Source organism: Symphalangus syndactylus, chromosome 24, assembly GCF_028878055.3.
Source record: "Symphalangus syndactylus isolate Jambi chromosome 24, NHGRI_mSymSyn1-v2.1_pri, whole genome shotgun sequence".
Lineage (NCBI taxonomy): Eukaryota > Metazoa > Chordata > Mammalia > Primates > Hylobatidae > Symphalangus > Symphalangus syndactylus.
This window is the reverse complement of record NC_072446.2, coordinates 56,358,745-56,376,330: the sequence shown is the minus strand read 5'-3', so window position 1 is coordinate 56,376,330 and position 17,586 is coordinate 56,358,745. Positions and strand designations below refer to the sequence as shown.

Here is a 17,586-nt window from a genome sequence, read left to right as displayed (position 1 = left end):
TTTTTCCATCTCATCTAGATGGGATTTCCAAGTCATAATTATCTGATAATTACCATCCGGACAGCTGTTTTGTGCATGGCATTAGGTTTAAGCATTTGGCAGGGAAGGATGAATGCAGTTTTACAGATTTTGACATTTCTTAACACTTTGTGGCTTGCTCAGAAGGCAGCTAGTTACCTAAGTGCCCAAAATAAGGAATCTTTCCAAAAGACAAAATTTGGAAAATGAGCACTTCTTGTTCCATTATGGTGATGAACGTCTGTTCCACAAGCTTTAAGAGAGCTGAGAAAGTCACCATGCAGGCTCCAGGAAGCCAGGGCAATACTCATATTTCTAAGCTAGGGCTTAGAAATGTAAAATAAATCTGAGATGCAATGGTGAGAGGGTGTCTGTCTCCCTCTCTCCAAGCAAGAGACCACCAGAGTCCAGAAACAACAGAGACAAAAAGAAGAGCTGTCCAGGAATATTCTCACCCCACACTGTCTGCCTGGTTTATTCTTTCTTTGACCAAGTGTTAACTGAGTGCTTACTGTGTGCTATGCTGGTAACCACTGGAGATGGTGCAGTAAGCAAGACAGGCAGAGGTGTATGCTCCTGGACCTACAGCTATGGAAGGAGAGAATTGCACAGTCAATTCCAAAACAAGATGTGATGCCTGCTTTCCTAAGGGCTGCCTATACAGAAGTTTAGGCAGTGTGTGGCAGTGATTGGGGGATCTGGAATGCTGGGGAGGAAATGACAGTTATTCTGAGAATCCGAGATTATCAGAACAAGCAGGTGGAGAGAGGTGAGAAAAGTTTTTTCCAAACAGAAATAAGAGCTTGTAGAACACCAAGATATGGGAAAACTTGTTGGACTGAAGGACCCAAGGGCTGCTTCTGTGGCTAGAGGGAGTATGGGAGGGCTGAGGAGTTGGGGAGCTGAAACAAAGTGACAGAAATGAAACTAGAGACAGAGAGAAGCTGCATGGTAAAGGCCATGGTAATGGAAAGAATGAAGGGTACACGAGAAGGAGAGATACAGTCATGTGTGCCTTTTAGAAAGGATGTTCTGACAATTCCGTAGAGAAAGCATTGGAGCCTGACAAGACAGATGGCAACAAGTTCAGCTATGAGGAATTTGCAGGAGAGAGAAAATAGGGTGATTGGATTAGGACAGTTGTATCTGTTAGCTATGGTTACCATAATGCTAAGTAACAAAAGGCATGCATCCATCCATTAGCATATATTTCTCAGTCATACCTTTGTGGCTGACAAGTGTGTGGCTGATCTGGGCTTGGCTGCAGGCTTCATATGAGTCTGCTCCATGTGCCTCTCATTCTCTTTGGACCACTGGCTTCTCAAGACACAGTCTTCTCATGATGGGTCTTCTTTGAGACACATCATGTTTTCCTCTTCTCAAAGCAAGAGCACAAGAAGACGCACCCAGCTTCGGAAACACATTTTGGATTCAGGCTCATTTCAGGTCAGCTAACGCCATTGGCCAAAGAATATCACACAGCCAAGCCCCAAATCAGGAAGCAGAAAAATGCATCCACCCACCATGAGGCTTTGGAAAGTGTGTGGACATAAAACCTATTATGGGGAGAGGAAATGAGACCAGCAGTTCACTCTGCCTCCACAGTAGCAGTAAAACTGGAGATCAGTGGAAAGCTAAGCAAGAGACTACAGAAAAAAATAACAGGCCTGGCAATTAGTTTAACTTTAGCCCCTAAACAGCTGTTCATGTGGAGGTAAGTCAGGAGAGGCAAGGATTTTGTAAGCCATTGCAAAATTTTCAGGTGTTATTATAACTACGATTGAGGATTTTAGCAAGGCGAGGGCATGATTCACTTTACATTTTAAGATTACATTGGATGCTGTTTCTGAATGCATAGGAGGCAAGAGTGGGTGAGGGGAGACAGGTCAAGGAGCTGATGACAAAGAGATTCTTTTTAAGGAAGAATTAATAAGATTTTCTGATAGACGTATGGAGACGATGAGAAGGAGAAAAATCATAAGTAACACGTGATTCTTTGCTTGGGCAACTAAGTGTATTGTGGTGCCATTCGTGGAGATGGGGAGACAAGCTGGGAGATGAGGAACACATTTAAGATGAAATACCCGATGTTCCATTTAGGACAAATAAAGTTTGATATGTTTGCAGGTCAACCGAATGGAGATGTCAGGTAGGTAGTGGAAATGATGGGTCTGAAGTTCAGAGGCAAGGTCTTGGTTGCAGGTGTGAACTTGGGAGTCAAGAGCACTAACTGCAAGTAACAAAGTAAGAAGGTAAGTGTAGATAGAGGAGAGGGCCTAGAACATGTCACATGTCGTGATGTTGGATGGGGGAAGAAACAAACATTCACTGAAGGAGACTGAGGAAGGGCCAGCTAGGGACAGGGAGAATCAGAAGAAAGGGGGCCGCAGAGCCAGAAGAAAGTTACAAGGATGTTGGAGCAGCCAAGTATATCAGACCTTGTCCAAGGTCCTTCTTCTAAGGCCAGCGCTTTCAACCAACCATCACCTCCTCCAAGAAGCCTACCCTTAGCCAAATTTAGTACCTGTATGACAGCGTGGGGGTATATTCTATGATGTGTGTGCCTCCCCCTTAACTCCCGGAGGGCAGAAACTGTATCTTACTCAACCTGTGCTCCTTAACACCTAGCAGAGGGCTTTCTGTGGAATGAATCAATGAACCCATCAGTTCTTAATGTCTCCCACGTCTTTCATTCTCACCTTGTGTGGCAACCATTCCCAGTTCAGGCTCCCAGCACCAGGACACTGCTGCCTCTGCTAGAACCAGTCTTCCCTTTTCTGCAAATTCCTTCCCTCGCCCCCAGGGACAGTAGGGTGCTGGAGCCAACTCATATAGCCTCCAGAGAAGCTATAATGTGCAGCTCTTCGTAGCTTCCTCTGGCGATGCCACGTTGGTAGCTTGAAATCAGCCATGATGGCAGTATTTACATCACAGAAACAGGACCATGTTAGAAGGCCACTGCTAGGGTCTCCTACAAACTATCCCCACAGGACCTAGATAGGTAACTTGGGAATAGTGTGGTGATGTCTTAATGAATGAGGCTTCTCAAGGTTATTCAAACAGAGCTCCTGGAAGCAAAAGTATCACCACCCATTCCCCTTAATCTTGACCATTGAGTTTCAGGCTCTATGTTAGGAAAATTAGGTGATGCCTGGGGGAAGGAAGGGTTCTTCCAGATCCTACTGTGGAAGGGCTTGCGTGGAAAGCTGAATCAGTCTCTCTGTTCATCACAGTTTAGGTCCCTCAGAAACTATTCATTTCTAAGATGAGGATCCAGGGTGAAGAGTTTATTGAGGGGGACCAGTATGAGAGTGGAGAGGGAGAAGGAGGGAAGGCAGCCCACAGCGGCTGTGCTAGCAAGACTGTTACCACAGTGGGCAATCAGGGCTGACTCCCATAGCGGGAGCTCTGGGAAACAGAGGACAGCCTTTGTCTCAGAATGACTCCATCCGAGGGGCAAGGGAGCTGGGGGGTTTATTCACCCACTCCTCAGAGTCACTGGTGGAGAACAGCTTCTAGGATGTTCATTTCTTGGCACTTCTGTGGTTCAGGAGAAAGTCCTAAGGCACTGAGGCGGGAATGGCTGTTGGGAGGCAGCTGGCACCCACCAAAATGGCACCTCAGGGAGATGGGGGGATGTGGGTGAGTACAGATGGCAGATGCTGCAGGGGCATCTGTGATTCTTAAAGTTCCTTCGGGACTCTTACAAACATGGTAGGCAGACATGGTGAAACCCCGTCTCTACTAAAACTACAAAAATTAGCCGAGCGTGGTGGCACACACCTATAGTCCCAGCTACTCGGCAGGCTGAGGCAGGAGAATCACTTGAACCCAGGAGGTGGAGGTCGCAGTGAGCTGAGATCATGCCACTGCACTCCAGCATGGGTGACACAGCAAGACTCCATCTCAAAAAGAAAAAAAAAAAGTGCTAGGCAGGAAAGGTCCAGATGCACTTCTGAGGGCTCTTAGAAGGTAAAGGGAGGCTTTACCCTGGCTTTCTGCTGTGCCTGGCAGAGTACAACAAAAAGTGAGAATTCAGGGTCCAAAGCCCAACTCTAAGTGCAGACCTGACCCCTCACCAGCTTCAGAAATTTGACTAAGTGGTTTAACCTCTCTGAGCCTCAGTTGTCTCATCTTTCAAATGGAGAGAACAAAACCCACTCTGCATACTTCATGAGTGGCCACCAGAACTAAATGCACTATTGTACTAAATGACTAAAGGACTTAGGGATGCAACTGTCATTAAATTGAGTCTTTTCTGTGGGCTTGGTCACTGTCTTACCTCATTTAATTGTTCAAACAAAGAGATTCCAACCCAGTGATATTTTACAATGTAAAGCCACAGCTGGGAACATCCATTTGGAAACTACGCCCAAACAAGTGTAAAACTACCCAAATAAGAAAATGTGAAATGACATGCCACATATGTTCCAAGTTAGAAATAAATTAGCAAAAATCCAGGGGCTTCTTATTTTTCCTAAAAGAATTTGTTGGTTGGGTCAAGCTGACCACAAACCATAGAGAGATTTTAAACTGTAGTATTGGGGAAATCAGAATCTTTTAGGATGGGAGTATTGGCTTTCCAAAGGTAATAGGGTTCAAAGAACTGTTTTATGAACAGCAAGTATGCATGAAATTTGGTATGAATGAGTATCTGTGTCTGCATCCATACTAAAAAATATACATGCACTGTGGGCTAAATTCCTGTTGACTTTGGAAATAGCCACCCTCCTATTTCCTCCACAACAACTACCAAGAGGGAATTAGAGAATGAAAATGCATGCTTCTTAAGGCAAGAAATGAAAACAGCATTAAATGTCAGGACTGAACAATCTGAGATGTGCCTCCCATGCTCTCAGATCAGCATTGCCTTGAAGATTTTCTGCATTGACACTTAATGTTCCTTGCGTCTTTGAGGCAGGGAGGAGGGAGATGATCTAGTTCAACACTGTGCAGGCCTTTCCAAAGGTCATTCACGGATGAGAAGGGTTTGGTGATATCATTTGGCTTAGCATGCCTCCAGAAAGTGTTTTACTGCCTTCAGGGAAAGTCACTAGGATGATGAAAATGTTTTTTATTTTTGTTGAAGTGTAGATTACATGAGGTATGCATTTGTCAAAACTCATCCAGTAGTAAGAACACTTAAGATCTGTGCATTTTACTCTATGCAAATTATGCCTCAATTAAAAAACAATTTGGTGCCCTCTTGCTTTGTTACTTGCAGAGATCGGCTTAAAGCCAACCCTCACCATGGCCTGTCTCCCAATCAACTCTCCACTCTTGCCCTTTGCTATGCAGCCTCACTGCCTCCCAGTATGCACATGCGTGCACACATGCAGACACACACAGACAAAGGCACATACACACATGCAGACACATGCAGGCAAACACACGCGCATCCACACATGCAAACATGCAGGCAAACGCACACACACATGCGGACACATGCAGGCAAACGCACACACACACATACATGCACACATGCAAACACATGCAGGCAAATGCACACACACACATGCACACATGCAAACACATGCAGGCAAACTCACACAGACACGCATCCACACATGCAAACACGCAGGCAAATGCACACACACATGCAGACACATGCAGGCAAACGTGCACACACACAAGCATGCACACATGCAAACACATGCATGCAAACGCACACACGCACACATGCAAATGCACACACATGCATGCACACATGCAAACGCACACACATGCATGCACACATGCAAGCAAACGCACACACATCCACACATGCAAACACACAGGCAAATGCACACACACATGCAAACACACGCAGGCAAACGTGTGCACACACACACATGCACAAATGCAAACACATGGCAGGCAAACGCACACGTGTATGCAAACATGCAGGCAAACACACATGCATGCAAACATGCAAACACATGCAGGCAAACGCACACACGTGCATGTCCACATGCAAACACATGCACACAAACACACACACCCGTGCTCAGAATCACCAGATTTTTTTTTTTTTTTTTTGACAAGAGTTTCACTCTGTCGCCAGGCTGGAGTGCAGTGGCGCGATGCAACCTCTGCCTCCAAGGTTCAAGCAGTTCTCCTGCCTCAGCCTCCCAAGTAGCTGGAACTACAGGTATGCACTGCCATGCCCAGCTAATTTTTGTATTTTGAGTAGAGACAGGTTTTCACCATGTTGGCCAGGGTGGTCTCGATCTCTTGACCTCGTGATCCGCCCGCCTTGGCCACCCAAAGTGCTGGGGCTACAGGTGTGAGCCACTGTGCCTGGCGGCAGATGCTCATTTTCTTTTGTTTGTTTGGGATAGGGTTTTGTTCTGCCATCCAGGCTGGAGTGCAATGGTGGGATCACAGCTCACTGTAGCCTCGACCTCCCCAGCTCAAGCGATCCTCCCACCTCAGCCTTTCAAGTAGCTGGGACTACAGGCATGTGCCAACAGAACTGGCTAATTTTTATTTTTATTTTTTTTGTAGAGATGAGGTCTCGCTATGTTGCCCAGGCTGGTCTTTAACTCCTAGATTCAGGCAACCCACCCACATCACCTTCCCAAAGTGCTAGAATTGCAGGCATAAGTCACCACGCCTGGCCCAGATGCTCATTTAAACATACAGTATGTGGAGCCAGGGACTGGAGGGGTGAGGGAATTAGGTGCTAGAGTGAGGAAAAACTCACGAGCCAGGCATCTGCCCTCTGAGCATTTGGACCTGCTGGTCTGGTAAGAACGTGCCCCAACCCAAGCACAAGCAGGACCGACATCAGCACCATATGGACAATAGTGAACTTGGAAAGGGCAAAAGGACTTAGGGCAGGATGGGCAGAGTAGAGGTGGGAAGGAGGTGAGACCCCCAGCTAGCTAGACCGAAAGTCTCAAAGAGGGCACAGGGGTGTGCTTAAGGTGCCGACTACAGAGAAGGGGTGCTAGGATATGAGACAGTGACATGAGGTCCTTAGCAGAGCTCCTGGCCCTCCTCCTATCTTCATTAATGGCTAGCCTGTCAGGAAGGAGGAGCCCTACAGGCCTCTTTTTCATTTTGTTTTTGAATTATAAAAGTAATACACATTAATAGCCCCAAACTGGAAGTGGCCCAGATGTCCATCAACAGGAGCATAATTAAACACACCGTGGCATATTTACACTGCTGTAAAAATAAATGAGCTGTTGATGCAATGAAAACATTGAAGGAGTCTTTTAAGATGATGTGGATATAAAAGAGTACACGCTGCAGGATTCCATTGCTATGAAGCTCTAGGACAGGCTGAACTGCCTTGTGGTGGAGAAACAGGGTAGTGCCTGCCTCGGGCAAGGCTTGCAGCAGGGCATCTGAGAACTTTCTGGAATGACGGAAGCGTTCTGTGCCATGGTAGAGTTTGAGTTACATGGGTGTATGCATTTCTCAGAACCTGTTGAATGGTACAGTTTTGTGGTGGGAATTTTACCATATAAAATGGCATCTAAGAATAAAAGACCCATGAACTGTGAATGAACTCTACTTAATGAGATGCAGGCAGGAGTGCTCAGGGGTGAAATGGCCTGGTCTCTGCAGTTTACTTTGAAGTTCCCACAAGCACACGTGGACATGCCCTGCTCTTAAAAAAATAAGATGGTATAATTCTTCCAACTTTCCTGAATGCTTGAAAACTTTCATAGCAGCATGCTGGGCTTAAAAACACTGCATAGACTCAAAATAAATTAAGTAAAATGGTGAGGGGAGAGAGAGAACACTGGGCAGAGACCACATTGCTTCTGGAACGTTATCCAGGGAGTGGCATCCGGGGTCTCTCTGCTTCCAACCTCACTCTGACCAGTCCCCGCTGCCCCACAGAATACTGGCCTCCTTTTAATGCATATTCAAAATGAGACCTCATGGACATGTCTTATTCATTGCTCAATTACGTTTTAAGCACGTGGTCTGTGCCCAGCCCTGTGCCAGGTGGAGGGTAAAGTCGGATGTGGTTCCTACCCTTGCAGTGTCTGTAATCTAGTAAGCTATTGTTCAGTGATAGGTTTAGAAAAGAAGCAGCCTCGGGGGCAAGGAAGTGGACCCAGCCCCCAATTATTCAGAAGGTATTACACACCAGGCCCTGTTCAACAGTTTTAACATAGATTAATTCAGTTCAACCTCATAAGCACCGACAAAGCAGGAACTGTATTATCCCCATTTTACACTTTGAAAAACTGAGGCTTAGAGAAGTTCAGTTACCCATCCATGATGATACAGCAAGTGAGTGACCAAGAAGAGATTCAAAACCTAGGAAGTTAGCTCTGGAGTCCATGCCTTAAACCAGAGGGTTGCAAACATTTTCTATAAGGGGCCAGGGAGGAAATATTTTAAGCCCTGTGGATCATACTGTCTCCATCAAAACCACTCAGCTCAGCTGCTGTCATGTGAAAATAGCCATTGATGATACATGAATGAATGAACTGAGTTCCAATAAAATTTTTTTTACAAAGACAGGCTGGAGCCAGATGCAGTGGCTCATGCTTGTAATCCCAGCACTTTGGGAGGCCAGTGTTGGAGGATTGCTTGAGGCCAGGAGTTTGAGACCAGCCTGAGCAACATAGCAAGAGCCTATCTTTGCAAACAAACAACAAATTAGCTAGGCACAGTGGTATGTGCCTATAGTCCCAGCTACTTGGGAGGCTAAGGCAGGAGGCTTACTTGGGCACAGGAGTTCAAAGCTACAGTGAGCTATGATTTCACCTCTGCACTCCATCCAGCCTGGGCAACACAAGGAGACCCAGTCTCTAAAAAAAAAAAAAAAAAAAAAAAGAGGCAATGACTCCTGCCCCAAACCATCCATAGCTGCAGCAGCTGGGAGATGTTTGAGCTGGGCCAGAAGGCAGCTGAAGGAGCCCTCGTTTCTGCCTGTCACATCCCTGTGGAAGTACAAGGGTCAGACAGCAAGAAGTAAATACAGGCTTTGAAAGCCCAGGTCTCTAACAATGAAAACACAAAAATACACCCCTGGGTGTGTGTAGTAGTTCATGACCAAAGGAAGGCTATAGAGAAAAAGGTGAGAAGTTAAAAACACACAGAAACTCCACAAAATAGTGAGTTGCCTTTGGCCTCTGGAACCAGATTTAGAATTTCAGCCACACTGTTCTTCGAGATTTCATGTGAACATAGGAAGAGTAAAGTTCAAAAGCTTTGGTTTAACAGGATTCCTTTTGAAAATGTTTGGCCAAAGAGAATTTTCCTGCTAGGAGCTTTGCTGTCACTGGCTCTTGGTTTCTTAAGGGCATGAAATCACTTTACTAAGTTCTTGTTGCTGACAAGGATTTGACCCTGGAGCTCAGAGGGCAAGCCGTGCTGGAAATGCATTGCCCCTCTTAGAAGATATCTGTGTGCGCAGTGCTGAAAGTTAAGAGCTCAAAAGGATTCCTGAGTGTTTATCTACAGTTTCACATCTACCCAAGGGTGACTGAGGATAGCTCCAAGAGCCTCTTCCTCTCTCCTAGGGGTTGCCATCTTGCTCTGAGGAGCCCACCTCTCCCTTTGAACATTGACCAGAACACAGGTCAATGTGGACAGAATACTTGGAGGAAGAAAATCTTCAATACAACCCATTTGTGATGCAGTCCTGTATGTTGGCCTCTTTACACCAACCCAGCTGATGAAAGTAGGAAAGTCTGTCCACAGTCAGGTTGAGTGTGTGCATGAAGTTAAGCCACCAGCTGGACTGCCATGGGGCCGATCTGCCATTTTTCCACACTGAATTAACCAGGTTAAGCCATTGCTCTAGTGTCACAGAGATATGACTTGAGTCTTTCTTTATTCTCAGGAAGGCATTTGTTGGTGGGGAAGCATGTTCCAGCTGGGGGCCAGCAAATGGTTGACTCACAGGGATTGCAAGTCACTAGAGAAAGAGTCCAGCTCAATCCCTCTGTGACAGGACATCTAGTGATGTGAAGTTTCTGTGAAGTCACATCTTCACAGAAAGGGGTGGCTGTTTAGGGCACATGGTGTCCATATTTTCTGTCCTGTCAGAAAATAAACCTGACACACCCACCTATGGAGACTCCTTCCCATATGCACACTCCAGTAGTGAACTGGTGCAATCATGCCGAGAGGTACCTTAAACCCTGTCAGAAGGGCCCAGAACCACTCCTACTCGATAATTACCACTTAGTTGTCTAACAGAAACAACACACAAATCAACCAGCCTCACTTTCCCTTCCCATGAACATAGAGAAGCTTTTCACTCCCTGCAAGAGAGCGTACATTGGTTGGGGTCTGTAGTCCTCAAACCTGAATGCACACAAGCATTTCCAAGAGAACATGTGAAAAATGAATGTCAAGATCTCTTCCGCAGAACCCCTGGAGAACAGAAGAAGTGGATCTGAGCTTTATACTTTCTCTAAATCAGTGGTTCTTACATTTTCCTGTGCATCAGAATCACCTGGAGTTAAAGCACAGATTCATGGGCCCTGCCCCAGGGTTTCTGATTCAGGAGTTCTGGGTGGGGCCTGAGATCCTGCATTTCTAACAAGTTCCCGAGTGCTGCTGCCGCTGCTGGCCCCAAAACCACCCTCTGAGAACCACTGCTCTAAGGAGTCTCTATTTCAGGGCAGCCGGCCTCATGACTTTGGTCAAAGGCAGAAGCAGTGTCTTCTCTACATCATGAAAGAAACTATTTGGCCTTTGTCGGCCAAGTCAGCACCCCAGTACTCTCTACCTGCTCTGCTTGATATGATAGCCACAATCACATGTGGCTGTTTAAATGTAAATTTGGTTAAAGATGAGATTAAAACTGTTTTTTTTTTCAGTTGCATGAGCCACATTTCAAATGCCCAACAGCCACATGTACCTAATGGCTACCACATTGGAGAGCACAGATAATAGAACTTTTCCATCACCACAGAAAGTTCTGCTGGTCAGTGCTATTCTATAGAAACTCCAAAGCTGGGTGCAGTGGCTCATGCTCGTAATGAGCCACTTTGAGAGCACTTTGGGCTGCTTGTAATGAGCACTTTGGGAGGCCGAGCTGGGAGGATCACTTGCTTCCAGGAGTTCAAGACCAGCCTGGGCAACATAGTGAGACCTAGTCTCTACAAAAAATCAAAAATCAGCCAGGTGTGATGGTGTGTGCCTGTAGTCCTCAGGAGGCTGAAGTGGGAGGATCACTTGTGGCTGGGAGGTTGAGGCTGTAGTGAGCCAAGATCACACCGCTGTACCCCAGCCTGGGTAGCAGAGTGAAACCCTGTCTCAGAAAAAAAGAAGGAACTCCAAATACATTTCTCTTTTTCTCTTCATTGGCTGTTATCCCCATTCTGCAAAAAACAAACCTCCATTAGAGGTTTTACTAACATCAGAAATGGAATTTTAACTTTTTCTTCTGTTTTGTTTGCCCACAACAGCAACCCTCCTCCACTTCTTCCCATCAAGTTAGAGACATTTTGGTGCAAATGAGATGAAAAGTTTATTCATATTTTTCCATCGCCCATGTCATGAAATTCATCCTAAAAGCAGTACGGGTTTGAGAAAGCAAAAGTTCCCCAGAGGTAAAGGAACACGTGGACAGGGATGTTTTGTGGGCTACAAGAATCTCACAGTCCAGGATGGAGGGTTCAGGTGGCTGTGGGGCACTCCAGCCAGGGCCCTGTTACTGAGGGTAACGCCAGGATGGGACTGAGAGTGGACAAGACAAAGACAAGCCTTGGGTTTCCAGAAGAGCACACGTCTCAAGTGTAAGCTGCAGAGGTGGCTGCTGAAGCTGTCTGTTGCTTTTTCATTCTAGAGAGGAGATGTGGAATCACTGCTACTCAGAGTTGCATGGGCAGATGCCTTTTCCAAAGCCTAGCTCTACTTTGGAAGCCTAGCTTGTCAGAAGCCTAACTCTAACCCTGTCTTACAGATCCGGCTGAATAGCAGGGGGCTGATCTACTCCGTGGGCTTGCTCCTGGCCTCTGTTTTTGTCACGGTAGGTTGGCAGCTCTCTCCTCGTACTTGCATTTGCCTGTTCTTTCCTCCTCTTGGGTTCTTTGGAGACCAGATGAGCTTGGCCTCCTGGTGACTGGGGACAAGCAACCTCCGTGTCCCATCTCCTGGCTCTTTCTTCTAGAAGTGAGTCCTAGCAACCCACTAGAACACCTTCTCCCTTTCTGAAAGAAGCCAGCCTTCCTCTCAAAGGCATGGCCCTGTCTTACGTAGAAAACAAACCATTTTCCCAAATGCAAAGAGAAGATCCCACTTTGTCTGCAATATTAGTCATGGAAAGGTAGATTCCAATTCATTGATTGTTCCAGGTTCCCATATGAATCCTTGAATTTGACGAATACTTGGAAACTAAAAATATATTTTATTGACGGTACATTTTGAGGCCATTCCACTGTCTCAGCTATTACGCCCACTTGTGTACTTTAATATTCCCAACTCAACTGATGTGTTTGGAACAAGTTCACACCAACGCATGGACTCATCCACATAAGCATCCATTAACATACAAATATGCTGTTGGCATTAATGAGCATTGAGACACAATATGTTTTTTCCTTAATTTTTCAAGGAAATAGTCATGAGTTACACCTGGCATGTTGTTAGCATAAATATGCCAGAGAATGGGAATTCAGAAGGACAGGCAGGAAGCAAGATAAGTAGTTTACAGGATCAGGGTGTGAATTGAATGTCAAGATTTCACCAAAGCTAATACTGCCTTATGCAAAAGTGAAAATCGACATCATTCATGCTCTTATGGTTTAGGAGGTCCTGCAGTTCTGCTATGACTTGAAGTGGTAATATTTGTAATAGCCACACACCGTACTTAATATTTTGTATACATGTCTTCCCATTTGGAGCTCATCATGCCCCCATGAGGAGTCACTAAGATCAGCCTATTATACAGATGAGTGACTGAGGCCTAGAGAAGCTAATTGACTCGTTTTTATTGACACCAAGTGAATGGAGGAACAAGCCATCTGACACCAGGGTACACACTCATAGCCACGGTGCATCTTTTTAGGCTATGCTATAGTTATATCATCTGCAGGAGACCTAGCTAACCACTAACTGGGCTGTCAAAATGAGGTTGCCAAAATGCTGAAGAGAGGCAGGTTTGGGGGAGGAAAAGCAATTTTAAACATCTTAAGTTTGCAATGCCTGTTTGACATCCAAGGGAAGAGGTCAAGAAAGCCACTGGAAATATAAGTCTGAGTTCACAAGAGATGTTCAGTCTGGAGACACCATAGTGTAGATGGTATTTAAAGCCCTGCAGTTGGGAGAGATATCCAAGGGAATGAGTGTACACAAAAGAGAGAAGAGCCCCAAGATCTCAGTGTTGAGGCAGTCTGACGCTTACAGGTCAGGACGATAAGGAAGAAACACCAAAAGAAACAGAGAAGGAACAGTTTGGAGATGCAGGAATAAAACCAGGAGAGTGCGGGGGTCCTGGAAACCACCTGCCGAAGGGTTTTCCAGGTGGAGGGAGCTATTGGCTGAGTCAGGGAGAGGAGCCCTGAGCATTGGCCACTGGAGTTAGCAATGCAAAACCATTGGTGCTAATGAGATGGCAGTGCCGTGCAGTCGAGTGGAATAAGTTAATAGAGAATGGAAGAAGCGAGATTGGAGACTGTGGGTGGACATTCACAACTCTTTCATGTTATCTGACTGTAAATAAAGGAGAAAAATGGAAATTCAGAAAAAAAAGTGTTATTTTAAGATGAGTAAGATAAGAGAATCTTTGTATGCCAATTAGAATAATCCAGGGATGGAGTTGGGGCACGTGCTGGAGGAGAGGGAGTTGCTGGAACAAGGTCCTTAAGCAGGGTGGGAGATGGGATGTGGGGCATGCAGGGTGGAGTTGACCTCACTGCCAGGAGAGAAGGCAGGGAGGTGGGGTTGGGAGCTCTGTGCCATGGGGATAAGTGAGGACGGGGAAGCAAGTGTCAAAAATTGGAAGAGAGGGGAGAGGTGTGAAGTAGCCATCTGGGGAAGGGGAGACAAGGGGCTAGGGAAGGATGAGATGCCTGCTGAAAGCATGAATTACCCACTTAATGTCGGTGGTCTCGAATTTAAAATAAGACTCATCAGCATGGCTGGCTGATTTCCTCCAGCCCTGATGGTCAGCTGCGTGGATGCAGCATGAACCAGATTGGGACTTGGCTTGAACTGAAGGGCTGTGGCTTAGCCAAGCAAGGACAACCGAGCAAGAGAGAGGCTAGGGAATCAGGGTGGATGCCCTGGAGTGACTCCAGTGAGTGTGGGTGGAATCGAAGCAGAGGAAGGAGAGAAGGAAAGGGGCAAAGTGGGTTAAGCCTAGAGAAGTGGTGATGGTATCAGTGAGTTGTGGGCTATGGGCATTTGCAGAGTTGTGGAAGCTGGGGAATCAGGCGGAGTCAGCTAGAAAGGAAGAGATTTGAGTCAGAAAGTGGGATGAGTGACACTAAGATAACACAGATACTTCTGTCACTGCCAATAGCAACATCTAGGCCCCAGTGCCACCCAGCAGACCTTTCTGCAGTGAAATGGTCTGCACCTGGGCTGGACAGGACCACTGGCTATGGTTGGCTGTAGCACTTGAAATGTGGAGCTGTGTTTTAATTTTATTTCATTTATATTTGGGTAGCACATGGGCTGGTGGGTGTGAGTGGGTGAGGCCAGATGAAGGATGAGGACTTGATGGGGCAGGGTGTTGGAAAGACCCTCTCCCCTCTGGGGGCATTGAAATCACAGAGAAAGTCAGCAGGAGTGCAGTGGAGAGTGGCAAGAGCCGGGCGGAAAGCTTCAAGGATGGGCAGTGGCCAGGGTTACATCATTGGCTGCAACAGGAGGAACCAAAAGGAACTGTGGGAAGAGCCGAGATTCCAGGCTCAGTGTTTTTAGAGAGGAGAGAAGGAAAATGGTCTGGAAGCAGCCATGAGGGAGCAACTTCCTCACCTCCAGACGCAGCCGTGGGAAGAGATGCAGCCGCCACTGCCTGAGGACTGAGGGGTCATTGTCCTCAGGGGAGTGCGGGTCTGCTTAGAACAAGATGGGGAAGGCCCAGAACAGATGAAGGGCCCACGGGAGTGTAGGGTTGGAGCTCAGTGGAAGAGGGTTGGCTGCTGGGATGTGCTTTTCAGTCCTGCCATTTGTTTTAGTTATTTTTCTACAACCAGCAGCTTCTGGCTTCCTTTCCTCCTGATGTAGACGTTCTCACCTCCCACAATCCGAGACGAGAGGTGGATTTTGCAGGCTCAGAGAGGATCAGCACCCTGCCTGAGGCCCACAGTCAGCAGCCCTTCCCCGGGTCCCCTGGGTTCCCCTACGAACCCCCCAGAGGCTGCTGCCTCCTCCTGGCGCCCTCTGAACCTGTTCTGTGCCCTGCAGGTATTCGGCGTCCACCTGAACAAGTGGCAGCTGGACAAGAAGCTGGGCTGTGGGTGCCTCCTCCTGTATGGCGTGTTCCTGTGCTTCTCCATCATGACTGAGTTCAATGTGTTCACCTTCGTGAACTTGCCCATGTGCGGGGACCACTGAGCCGCCGGGTGCCCGCAGAGGCTCGGCTCCTTCTTTTCTGTGCAATACGAGACCCGGCCGCACCCCGAGTCACAAAGGCCCCCGGGGCCACGGCGTTCGTCTCTCCTGTGCTATCCTCAGGCCTCCGCTCCTGTTTTGATGGCCCAGGCTCTCCCCTGCCCTATCCTCGCTCCCCCACCTCCTTGGGTCATGCCCACCCACCTTTCCTGCCTCCTCCGTGTGAAGACATCCAACATCCACATGACTTTTCCAGCTCCATTTTTGAACAGTGACTGAGATTCTAGAAAAACTGGCTGCTAACTGGCCCGAGCCAGGCAACACTGATTGCAATCCCTCCTCTTTTAAGTTATTTGATGGAAGACTCACCTAATTTGTGACCTGAGACTGTTGAAGAAATAGACAGAAGGGGGCCCATAGATTACAGAGAGCGTTTCGGATTTTGTTTGGTTTGGAGATGATGCCTAGGTTACTGGGTTTGGGGGGATTGTTTTCTTTTGGGGGCCTTCCCCTTTTACTCCTTTTCTTCCAGAGATCAAGAGCTTCTCTTGCATCTTCTTCCACTGGGCTCTGGATTAATCAATGACCCAAAAGCTGCACCTGCCGTGTTGTCTGGGCTTGCATCCCAGATGTGTTGGAGTATGCATGGATGTAGTGCTTTTTAGAGGAGCCACTGGGCAAGGCCACCAAGAAAAAATGCATGACATTTTATAGCCAAGGACGCCTTGCTAAAGTCTTATGGGCGTCCCCTGGGGTTGGGGGGGCACAAGGTTTTGGAGGAAGAAGACAACTTCCCTCATGTCCATCATCACCATCTCTTTCTCACTAGGTTCTTTCTAGTTTTCAAGCAATAGTTCTAGCCTGCCTTGGACAAGGGGGCCCCAGTTAAACAAACTACCCATCTATGAGGTGCCAGGCAGTCAACAACAGAAGCTTCCCCGACTTGTGAGTCCCTGAGATGTGCTCTTGGTGTTTGGCATTTGGGGTGACAGGGAGTGACCCAGAGGCCACCACTGCTTTTCATGCAGGAGTTACAGACACTGGTTTCTTGGAAAATGGAGAGAAGCGCACTTTGCACAGACATCGTCAATTAAGTCCCAATTTGCCACTTGGTATTGAGTACACTGGACCCTGACCTCTGGCTCTTGGGCAAACGTCCTTCCTCACGGGGCGCCTCCGCCAAGCCGGCCCAGCTGCACCCCTCCCTTCCTGGAGGGATGGCCAGGGAAGGAGAAAACAGAGAACTGACACCTTTGAAACCACAGAATGTGTTACATGCAGACTCGCTCAAGGGCATAAGTTATTGTGAACGTTTTTGCCAATCACTGCTCAACAGCCCTGCTAGATTTTGTATGATGCTGAATTATTCCGCAGACTAATTCCACCCGGTTGAGACACTCCCATGCTTGTTCACTTGTATTTATTGAAACTGTGGATTCTTGCCCGTGCTGTCCCTTGTATTTACTTTAAGCACTGATCACTTATCATTCATTCGGTATGGTTTTTCCCTGTCCCTTGTACACATTCTGGTAGGAATTTGTAAAAATAACCTGCTACAAATTGGTTGAATGTTTCTGTCTGTGGTGCGAACCAGCATTAACGGATGGGGCACGTGCCCAACTGAGGAACAGGAGAAGAAATCACCAATTTGGGCTCTCAGAGCTAAGACACACTTATTGATTCTGTTGCACATTTTGCACTGGTTTATGGCGATTGTTTTCTTGGACGGATAGTGTAAAATAAACTTCTCTGTTCTCTATCCTTCCCAGAGCAGAGTGCATTACTTTCTCCCCTGGAAGGCTGTGCGTTTTTCATTGAGGAGAATGTATGGGAGATAAAATGATTGCAGTCACTATGTGGCCAGGTATTTGCCACCTGCTGTCTCTGCGTTGCCTCACCTGGAAAGCTGGCATACATGTGGCAGATTACGAGAATGAAGTGGCCAGCTGTGGGTCCCCTCTAAATCTTGAAGGGACTTTAGGCCTAGCATCCTGTCATAGAATTCCAGAACTCTACCCATCCTAGAATACATTAGTTAGGAATTCATTCTTTCCATTGAACATGAGAGAAGGAGTATCACAGTACTGATGGTGACATTCTGGA

The 17,586-nt window shown here is 47.0% G+C and overlaps 1 protein-coding gene across 4 annotated transcripts in view; it reads left to right on the top strand.

Annotated features, from left to right (window-relative positions):
- Positions 1–17,244, top strand: part of SLC24A3 (solute carrier family 24 member 3) — a 600,086-nt gene extending 582,842 nt beyond the window's left edge. For all 4 annotated transcript variants that reach the window (XM_063634165.1, XM_063634166.1, XM_055265457.2 and 1 more), the window contains 2 exons: positions 11,888–11,953; positions 15,337–17,244. In XM_063634165.1, the coding sequence (XP_063490235.1) occupies positions 11,888–11,953; positions 15,337–15,486 (216 nt within the window). In that variant the 3' untranslated portion in view covers positions 15,487–17,244. The remainder of the gene's footprint in view (positions 1–11,887; positions 11,954–15,336) is intronic.
- Positions 17,245–17,586: the final 342 nt, after the last annotated feature.